General features: G+C 45.1%; 1 protein-coding gene across 1 annotated transcript in view; it reads left to right on the forward strand.

Moving 5' to 3' along the window:
* The window catches only part of Zfyve1 (zinc finger FYVE-type containing 1), a 57,237-nt gene extending 50,630 nt beyond the window's left edge, over positions 1 to 6,607 (forward strand). Inside the window, exons 9-12 of the mRNA XM_026400716.2 lie at positions 1,234 to 1,404; positions 2,079 to 2,259; positions 2,997 to 3,110; positions 4,959 to 6,607. Coding sequence (XP_026256501.2) covers positions 1,234 to 1,404; positions 2,079 to 2,259; positions 2,997 to 3,110; positions 4,959 to 5,191 — 699 coding nt within the window. The 3' untranslated portion in view covers positions 5,192 to 6,607. The remainder of the gene's footprint in view (positions 1 to 1,233; positions 1,405 to 2,078; positions 2,260 to 2,996; positions 3,111 to 4,958) is intronic.
* The last annotated feature ends 4,373 nt before the right edge of the window (positions 6,608 to 10,980 follow it).

Consider the following 10,980-nt stretch of genomic DNA (forward strand, 5'->3'; position numbering starts at 1 on the left):
AGTACATTGTGATGGGAATTTCCCATTTATCTCATGGCCAGGAATCCAAAGAGAAAGAAACCTAAAACCTCACATTGGGCCCCACCCCTCAAAGTTCCTACCACCTTCCAATAAAACCATCCTTTAACACATGGGCTGTTGGGGAACATTCCAGAGTTAAAATAGCCCATTTCTACCTGCCAATCCACCTTTAGCTTTTCCTGATTCCTACAGTTACATGAAATTGAGAATTTCCTTATTTTCCTTTACTCCCCACCCCCAATTTCTGTGCTCACTGAAATTTGTTATTGTTGTATACTTTTCTTTATGGAGCCCACATCCTTGGCCAGATGAGTTTTTTTTTTTTTTTTTTAAATACACAACAGCGGAATGTATTACAATTCTCATTACACATATAGAGCACAATTTTTCATATCTTTGTATAAAGTATGTTCACCCCAATTCATGTCTTTATATGTACTTTTTTTGCATTACAATTCTTATTACACATATATACCACAATTTTTCATATCTGTTTGTATATTAAATAGGTTGACACTCAATTCGAGTCTTCATACATGTATTTTGGATAATGATGTCCGTCACATTCCACCATCTTTGCTAATCCCCTGCTGGCCAGATGGTTTTGATGACCAAGGCTATGCTATCCTAAGGATTTAATATGACCTAAAAGTGAGGAAGTAAAATCATGAGATAGTTTCTATTCCAGGAAAACAATAATATAGTAAATTTACTCTTAGGCTGCTTCTCTCATAATCTTTGGGATTAGGAGAATACATTGCTTTTTTATGTGTCAGCTCATTGATTGTTTTAACATAGGTTGTACAGTACAGTGTGCCCAAAACTGTTCTGGATGCTAGCAGGGAGTCAACATACATAATAGATATTGTACTTACACAGAAATAGGATTTCTAGAGGTAGGTAGGTGTTAGCGGAGTTAGAGAGGAAGGATTCCTAACTGAGCCTGGGTTGCGATGCTTCATGGACAAAGTGTCGCCTCCTATACCCTAGGGATAAAATAAGTCCTGAGTTGAAACAGCTGCACATCAAGTCTTATGGTGAATTCAACAAGAATAAATCAGTGCTGTTGGGTGCAGCATTGCCTAGAAGCCATAGATTCTCCATTTTTCCATGCCAAGGAGTTTGTAGTTCTGGTTGGCACCAGGGACCCCTCCCTTCTTCCTTGCAGTTCCTTCACTCAGAGCATGATGGGATCCTGCATTTTCATTCCAGACTGATGGGTTTCTGAAGGACAACAACAATGCTGCCCAGCGCTTGTTGGACGGGATGAACTTCATGGCTCAGTCTGTGTCTGAGCTAAGTCTTGGGCCCACCAAAGCTGTGACTTCCTGGCTGACAGACCAGATTGCCCCTGCCTACTGGAGGCCCAATTCCCAAATCCTGGTATGTTGTGACAGGATGCCCCTTCATCCCCTGTACAGCCCATCCTTCCTCCACTGCTTGGTCCAGGAACTAAGCTGGTTCTGTGAACTAGGTGCATTTCCCCCCAGTGTAGTTATCTCAAAGGGTATTGGAACGGGTAGGAACTTTGAGACAGTTTCTCCTTAGATCACCAATTTCCTTTTGTGTTGTTACACAAATATTTTCTTTTTCTATTGGTCCATTATGATTATGCTTAATAATGGGAGTTGTTACTAAATATTTGCACGTACACATAATTTGGTCAGTTTCATTCCCCACTATCTGCAAGTCTTTTCTTTGTGGTGGGTTATAGTTTCTTTACCTGTGAGAGTCAGTTAATATTGCTCAGATGTTTGAGGCCATAGATACAGAATCTGGAGAAAGAAGCCTTTTGAAGGTCTTTGAGGGTCATCTTGGCTTGATACATAAATCACTAGGACACTCACAGCCAGAGAGCACAGAGCTTCAGTTCATTTACCTTCTTACAGGAAATACTCCCATCCTTTCTATGTTCAGATAACTAGTATTACTGGATAATTTGGGTCCTGACTGAGAAACAACCTACCTCCCTGATTTGCTCCCACCTCCCCTATCTTGTGTCAGCTGACAGACATGTACAATTCCTGCCTCTCTGTTGTGTTTTTGGATTAAAACAGAGCTGCAACAAGTGTGCGACATCCTTTAAAGACAATGACACTAAGCATCACTGCCGGGCCTGTGGGGAGGGCTTCTGCGACAGCTGTTCATCTAAGACCCGGCCAGTGCCCGAGCGGGGCTGGGGGCCTGCACCCGTGAGGGTGTGTGACAACTGCTACGATTCCAGGAATGTCCAGTTAGGTAACGTGGGGACGGAGAGCTTCCAGGGCGGAGGGGGTCCATCCTCCTTCCTTTTCACTGGAACAGGACTCCTGCTACCCCAGCCCTGCTCCTAACCACATCACTGTTCTGAGAGTAGCTGATCTGCTGGCACAGCCAGTCGTCCTTTAAGCTCTTTTTTTTTTTTTTTTTTTTCCATTTTCGGTACTGGGGAAGACCCAGTGCCCCACACATGCTAGACAAGTACTCTATCTCTGAGCCACTTTCTCAATCCTCTGTTAGGTTCTTCCTTAGCAGGGTTCTGTGAGTGCTGTTCCTGGGGGGTGGAGTTTGAACCTGGTTGACAGACCATATTGCTCCTGCCTACTGGAGGCCAAACTCATGAGCCATGGAGGTGCTTCTGAGGGAAGGAACCCACACATAGCCACTAATCCCTGCAAAGCCTGCAGTTCTTACCAGAGATGGCTTTGACTAAGTCTTCTTCCTAGAGAAGGTTCTAGGTCATGCTTACAGAACCTCTCTGGCTTACTTTAAGAGAAGGTTATGCAGTAGTTACAAAGGATTGGAGGTAAAAGACAATAGCTGTCATACCACTTCCAGGGTCTGGGCTGACCTGGCCCACAGCCCAGACACTTGGAATCACTGCAGGCCAGCACAGTGGTCCAAGGAGGTGAATCCAAAAGAGCTCTGCTGAGGCCCTGAGTTTTCCATTTGGTAGAAGACTAAGGCAACATCTTTTCCTTTATCATTTCCCACAGATATTGCTGAGGCACAGGTAGACGATGAAGGCGGAACACTCATTGCTCGGAAGGTGGGAGAAGCTGTGCAGAACACCTTGGGAGCCGTGGTGACAGCCATTGACATACCACTAGGTGGGCCTGGCAATGTCTGTCTGGGGTGTAAAGGATGTGGGATGAGAATTTTTGTGGGTACTCTGGGTTCTCATTGATTTTTCAAAGGCTTGAAAGGTAGATTAGAGTTGGGCATCAAGAAATCAATTACAATTTTACATTTGCTTGCTTCTGCAGCATCTCTGAGTGGTTTTCTCTTTGTTCCTAGAGGCCATCCCTTTACATTTCCATTGCTGCCTAACACACTACCTTGAAATGAAAGGCCTGTCAGTAGCTATTTTATGTCTTAAAACTGTGTGGGTGTGGAAGTCAGGAAAGGGTAATTATTCTGCTCCTGGTGGCATTATCTAAAGTTACTATGTGATATTTCAGCATGGCAGCTGGACTCAACTTTTATTTTTTTTGGTAGCAGGAGATTGAATCCAGGGGCACTCTACCACTGAGCCACATCTCCAGCCCTTTTAAATTTTTATTTTGAGATAGGTTTTTTGCCAGAGTTGGTGAGGCTGGCCTCAAATGTACAATACTCCTGCCTTAGCCTCTTGAGTTGATGGGATTACAGGGATACACCATTATGCCCAGCTGGACTGGTCTGGAATGTCTAAGCTGATTTACAGGGGCCTTAAGGGGACTGTAAGCTTGGCTCAGCACAGTGGCCCTCCCTTTCTGTGTTTCCCCAAGACAACTTCTTTTTTTTTTTTTTTAATATTTTATTTAGTTTTTTTAATTGGTGCTGGGGATTGAATCCAGTGCCTCTTGCATGCTAGGCAAGTGCTCTACCATTGAGCTACAACCCCAACTCCCCCAAGACTTCTTCATGTGGTGTATCCAGTGGTAGTTGGACTTAAGTGGTTACTTGGGGGTTTAAGAGCTAATGTTTGAAGACATAGAACCCTCCTGGGCCTGCCAACTGGTACATCTTCTGTACTGTGTTTCAGTGAGTCAAAACCTGCCTAGATTCAAGGAATGGGGCAGGAGTGTCAAGATGGAAAGCAGTTAAAGAACTTGTGGCTGTCTTTACTACAGTAGCCAAGCTATTATTAATTTAGCTTTTAAGATCCAGATGTGAGGGCTACTTGGAGCTAGGGTGGGAGGAGGGAGAGGAGGGAAAATCCACCAGTGGGTAGAGGACTTTAGCAGGGTTGGCCAGGCCTGGGGATCATTTGGTACACTGTGGGGGAAAGACCAATGTCTCCAGGGTGGGCAGTTATGAAAACAGCTTGGGTCAAACTTAAACATTGTGGCCTACAAAATGAGCAGATGATGAGGTTTTGACTCAAGGGAGTGGGATTAGATGGATTAGTCCAGGCTTGAAGCTCAGGTTGCTTCTGCCCTCGGGGTCACCTGGGAGAGGCAGGGGCTGCCCTTGGCACAAATGGCCTGCTACCTCTGCTTCCCAGACTCACTCACTGAGTACCGACCCGGCAAGTATGTTAGACATGTTATTTCTTGTCATTCTCATAAATAGCTCTTGGAAGGGGTTGTTAGATGAGTAAGCCCCGAAAAGTGAAGTAACCGCTGTTAATCCTGCAGCCACTAGTTGACTTGTGCTCAGAAGAACTGGGACTTCGAAGGAGGTCTCACTTCAGGGTCAGGACTTTTCTTTATAGTTCTCCAGTGTGTCTTGCTTGTGCAGCTATACTTGAGGTTCACCTGGAGAACTTAATAGATAAGTAAATGTTAGTGCCTTGGCCCTACCCCAAAGATTCTCATCCTGATGGTCAGGGTAGAGGCCGGGCATCTGCATTTTTTAAAAGCACTATAGGAGATTCTGTGTGCAAGCCAGTATCTGAAGATGCCTTTTTGCCAGTTGGGACTTGGGGTACAGGGTATGTTGTGTCCTGACCATCACCTTTCTTCCCTCTGCAGGTCTGGTGAAGGACGCGGCTAGGCCTGCCTACTGGGTGCCCGATCATGAGATCCTGCACTGCCACAACTGCCGCAAGGAGTTCAGCATCAAGCTCTCCAAGCACCACTGCCGTGCCTGCGGACAGGGCTTCTGTGATGAGTGCTCCCATGACCGCCGGGCTGTTCCCTCTCGTGGCTGGGACCATCCTGTCCGAGTCTGCTTCAACTGCAATAAAAAGCCCGGTGACCTTTAACCCCAGCTCCCTCTTTCCGAGTCCTTCACAATTCCTTAGGTTCTCAGGGTTAGAAACAAAAGTCTCATTGAGGTAGGCCCTCCTCCCAGTCACCTGTTGTGGTATGTGTTCTCTCCTCTCCTCATCCTTGGGCCACTTTCCCTCTGTGGGGGTGAGCCTGACGGCAGGCCCGAAGGCATAAACCCCTCAGGGCAAGGGACCGAGCAGCTCTAAGCAAAGGGGGGTGAACCCAAATCCGTTGCATTTATTTCAGTTAAAAATAATAAATATATATATATATATATATATTGACATATACATATGAAAGGAACATATTGAGGCTGCTGCTGGCTGTGAAGACTTACCCCCGTCTGTCCCCACTACAGGGATGGGATGGCAGTGGCAGCAGGTCTTCCCCACAAAGCCAAGCCAGGTCCAGAGCCACTGCGTCGCTGGTCGGCTTTTGCTGCTTCTCTCCAAGCCTTGGCAGCCTCCCTTTCCTGGCTTTTCCCTTCCGGCCCCCCAGCTGCCTGGTTGGTGGGTCTCCCAGCAATGCCTACTTGAGGCAGCCTGAAGGGAATTCTGCTTGGGCCCTCAGGGAGCTGAATCCCAATTCTTGGATTAAGCTTGTTAAGCCTGTTTTAGAGACCAACCAGCTTATTGTGCGGGTCTTAGGGGTGTGTGGAAGGTCAGAAGTTGGGTCTTCAGTCCTGAGAAGTCAAGTTCAGGTGCTGTGATGTCCCTTGTAGTTGGGGAGATTCCCAAAGGAATTGGGCCTTCCCCAGCAGCCTTTCCTGCTCCTTAATGCTTCTGTTTCCACTAGGCTTTTCTGGAAGGCCGCACTTTTGCTCCTAAATCAAAAGCACCTGCTACCCCCCTTGAGCCTATCATCTGCTTCTGAGTGTCGCACTAGAATTTTTATTGCATAAAGTGTCTTAATTCTTTGTTTCCAGACACACAACCCCTCTAGCTATTGGAGGGGTAATCATGAGAAACCTTCCAGGGAAACAGAGCACAGAATGGACTGTTAGTTGTTTTTTTAAAAGTATATATAAATATTTCAACAGATCATAAAAGAAAAATTCTATCTCTTTGGTCCATGCAAGAGAAGTCAAATGAATGTTTCTCATCAAGAGCTTGGACATCTATACCTATCATGACTGGAAAGAGACTGTTGTGCCGAATCCTGTCATCGGGCGGAGTTTATCTTCAGTGGCCAAAAAAAGAATTAAAGCAACATAGTTCCTGACTGAGCTGGCTGGTGGGTGGAGCTTTGGGGAGGTGCATGGGCGGCCATTCCTGGCTTGAGTATCTGTGGGATGTGAGCCCTGGAGTGAGTTAGTCTCAGACCTGCGCCTTCCTGCCTCCTGTGGACCAGCGACTGAGGCCCTACTTGAACTGTGTATTATCAAATTCGCCATCATAAAAGAATCTTCCTGCTGAACACGAACTGTGCTGATTCTTTCCTCTAATTCCATCAGTAAATCTTTTTCCAGTTGATGGGAAAGTATCTGGTGTCTTGCAGAGCAGTCGCAAAGCAAGAGGCATACATCTGGAGTGGTAGTGCTGCCTGCAAATGGTTGCTTGTTACTCTGACAAATAAGTGCTTTTCCCTAGAAAAAGTATAAGCAAATACCACAAAACCATTATCACACGGACTGGTTTTTTAATCTCAAAATGACAGGCAGTTTTTCCCCAGCTGTTGGGCAGATAAGACAACTTGCCCCACATCAGTTTGCCCTCTGGGGCCAGAACTTTTTAGGGACTAGAGGACCACAGAGTTCCTCAGGCCTTGTCACAGCAGTGTGGAGGTTAAGTGGAGGCAGGGGATAGCTATAGTAAGGCTGAGCTAGGCCAGCTGGGCACCAAGTCGGGGATTGCATGGCTCAATGGCAGCAGCTTTTTAATTACTTGGGTTCTGGGTTCAACTTTGGTAGCCATCATACCAGGGTCTTAGGGGAATCCTCTCAGAACAGACTGGGTGTTACTCCTCATTTCAATGTCAAGATTTAATATAGGCGTTATTAGTGACCTTTTAATGTGGAACTTCCCAGGCTTCATCTGATTCCTGTGTCGTCTACCATCTCCCCATTTTTGGTGGCCACTGACACTTGTCTGTCCCTTCTCCTCTTCCTTGTTCCTGTTCCTTTCCCTCATTTCTTATTTCCTTCCACCCTTCTCTCATTTTTGGGATGAGTAGGGCAGGTTAGGGAGGGTTTGAGGAGAAGAGGTGAAAGGTGGTGACCCCATTAGACTTGGTCAGCAGTTCTGTCGTCAAGCTGGAGCACCCCTAACCCTGAGCATGTGAATGCTGAGCCATGTGGTCGTGACATTTCTAGCCCGTCAACCTTCATAAGGCTCTTTAATAGAAATCGCACAGAAAAAGTCCCTTTTTATGCTAGTCCAATCAGTGGAGGAGAAGAAGGGTACCAGTGTCAAGTAGGAGATTCTTTTCCTAGTCGCAATTCCAGTCTCAAATTAATGAGGTAAATGCAGGCTGAAAGCAAAGGAGGGAAAAAACTGGCTCACCTTAATTTTCTCCAACTCAACACCACAAAACCAACCAGCACCCAGATTAAGAAACATGGCTAGCAAGTCAGTGAGACCCTGTCTCTAAGTAAAATACAAAATAAGACTGGGAATATGGCTCTGTGGTCGAGTACCCCTGAGTTCAATCCCTAGTACCCCCACCCCTGAAAAAAACATGGCTGGACTTCAGGTACTTCCCATCCATCCCCAGGAATAAGTACTGTCCTGATATTGAATAGCACAGATCAGTTCCCCTGCCGTTGCTGGGGAGGTGCTACATGAACATTTTAAATAACTGAACACCGGCTTATAGGTAGTGAAGGTAGCTGAACCTCGTGAGCTATAGCTACAAGTTTCATCTTTTTTTTTTTTTTTTAAAGAGAGAGTATGAGAGAGAGAGAAAGAGAATTTTTTTAATATTTATTTTTTAGTTTTCGGTGGACACAACATCTTTGTATGTGGTGCTGAGGATCGAACCCGGGCCGTACGCATGCCAAGTGAGTGTGCTACCGCTTGAGCCACATCCCCAGCCCTACAAGTTTCATCTTGTGTGGCTGAACTAAGTGGCCTAAGCAGTGGGACCCAGTGAGAGCTTCACACATCCATTGGGTTTAATTGGCTGGTTGAATTATTTGGGAATTGGATTAGTTGCCTCTTCCAGGCACTCTTGGGAGGTTTATGAGGTTGACGGTTTGTCAATCATACTGGAAGGCAGGCCCTTGTTCATGTCTTACAGGAGACACTTGCTCAAAGAGGTTCAGAGGCCAAACTGCCTGGCAAGTAGGACTTGAGTTGTCACCTGGGTCCAGGCAGGCCTGTGGCCATGGCACTGTGAAACTTCTCCCCTCAAGTTTTCCTTCCTCTTCAGATTCTTTCAGGGTCTTTTCAAAAGGGGAAAGTTGAAAAGCCAAGGCTTCTATTGTTGTCACAGGTGGGCTTAGCTTTGTATCTATAAACTTTCCCATTGTCCTCAGGTTTTTATGACAAGGACCATAATCAAGTTAGTCTAGTATATACCACAAGAGCTAAGCTCCATTTGTTAAAAAATCCTGATATAATGATAATTTTGCTACCATATTTGTTTCTTCAGCTTCAGAACTACCGTCACAGTGAAAATCAGCTTGTGTATTCTCATCATTAATGGAATTATTTTTAGTCACTGTACACAATCTGACCTCTACATTTATTAAGTTGCGCCTGGTGCCTTTTAAAAATTTTATTAAACTTCTTAAGTATCACAAGGGCTGACGAGGTGGCACATGCCTGTAATCCCAATAGCTTGGTAGGCTGAGGCAGGAGGATCTTGAGTTCAAAGTCAGCCTCAGCAACTTCGTGAGGCCCTAAGCAACTTGGCAAGACCCTTCCTCAAAATAAAAATCAACCTCAGGGTGTGGCTCAGTGGTTATGCAACCCAGGGTTCAATCCCAGGTCAAAAAAACAAAACAACTATCTCAGACTCAGGTACTACATCTGACCAGAGCCATTTTACTGTTAATAGACAAGCCTCAGTACTACATTATCATGCTGACACGTTTAGTTCTAGCCTGCATCTCTAAGGTGCTGGTCCTATCCTTAGTCTACTCCCTTCAATGTCCTGAAGAGAGGACAACTAAAAGAGCCTAAGTGGATTTCCTAGCCAATAAGTCACCTCAGTTCTAGCTGCTCTGGGCTTCTTTGTGATTACTGTGCCTTTTCTTAGATCATGATCTCTGAACAGTACTGTTAATATTGGAACAGCTTTGATTAAAGTGAAGTCAGAGCCTTGTGCTTCCTAAGCACATGCTTTACCACTGAGCTATACCACTAGCCTAAACCCTGGTTTGTCTGTAAAATGATGCTAATTTTATATTACTACTATTTTTCTTCCTGCCTCCTTTCTGGGTTATTATAAGGATCAAATCAATTAGGGATAAGTTCCTTATAAAATGTGAGACACTAAAAATATTACAACCTATAGTTCAACTATTACATAACCAGTCTGATATTCTCACCCATTTTCTGGATTTTGGTTCTTTGTAAGCTGTGTGAGGCTTCTGGCAGGAAGTACATGGAACATTCAAGAGGATAAGAGCTATGTTCCAAATGAAGCTGTGGCCTTTGGTCACAACCACCCACAGTCCAACAGGAAGGGAGCCAGGGAATGAATAAGCCCACTTGATGTCCTCTTGCCCTTTGCATTCCTGCTGGTTCTTCCCACTCATTGACCTGCCCTGCCTCTGGGGTTCAGGGAGCCCTTTAGTTCGGAGGTCAGCCTCCTGAGGCATGCAGCACAGGCCAGATGGGCCCGAGGGCAGAGGGAACCTCTCCAGCACAGTTACTAAAGTTGGTCTCGGCAGTTTTTCTCTTATCCAGGATCTTAGAGGGCTGGGGATATAGCTTAGTTGGTAGAGTGCTTGCCTTGCATGCACAGGCCCTGGGTTCAATCCCCAGCACCCCCCCCCCAAAAAAAAAAAAAAAACAAAACTGAGACTTCATTGAGGCTAAATTGCTGCAGCAGCAGCTCAAGCTCTCAGTCATCAGAAGCATCATCCACACCATGGTTCTTCCTACTTTATTGGTTGGTAGAAAGGTTTCTTAACACTGTATGAACATTTCACAAAGTACAGCTCTGAAATCACAAAAAGTCAAAATGGGTTTTCTTTGACCTTGGGTCCTTGAATCTGACATTCAAGTTGCTATAATAAAAATAGAAGCTGCTATCCCCTACATTCTGGAAAGTGTTTCAATAAAGGCACTTTAAGGACTCTTTAAAACTAGCATTTAAAGAGATCCATGTTCCCTTCCAATGCACGAGTGCTAACAAAAGGAATATCTCAGAGATCTCCTGAACGGGCCATATTTAATGATCTCATCATGTTTAATGACAGACTTGAAGACATGACCTGGCTTTTCCTTTCCAACCCTGTTGGCTTTTTCAAGGACAGGTCTTCCTGAGACCCCAGGCAATGACTACCCATATTCACCAATCTCATCACTAGCCTTCTCCACAGGGCTTTTGGTAAAAGAAGCAGCTCTAATTTAGTTACTACCCATCTCCTTTAGTCCTTAAGACCAAAGGGAACTAACTTTTTAAAGGCTTTCAACAAGAAAAGGATGTAGGTACCTTTTATTTTATGAAAAGGACTTTCAAGCTCTGTATGCCCACAATTTCACTGTAACAACTTTATTGGTGTATTCATGTGGAACACCTAGCACCTTGGCCCTAGCAGCCAGAAGAATGAAGGATGTAATTTGTGTGCACAGCTTCATTTGAAATGCCCTCATTAGAGGACAGGAGCAAA

Source organism: Urocitellus parryii, chromosome 6 (genome assembly GCF_045843805.1).
Source record: "Urocitellus parryii isolate mUroPar1 chromosome 6, mUroPar1.hap1, whole genome shotgun sequence".
Lineage (NCBI taxonomy): Eukaryota > Metazoa > Chordata > Mammalia > Rodentia > Sciuridae > Urocitellus > Urocitellus parryii.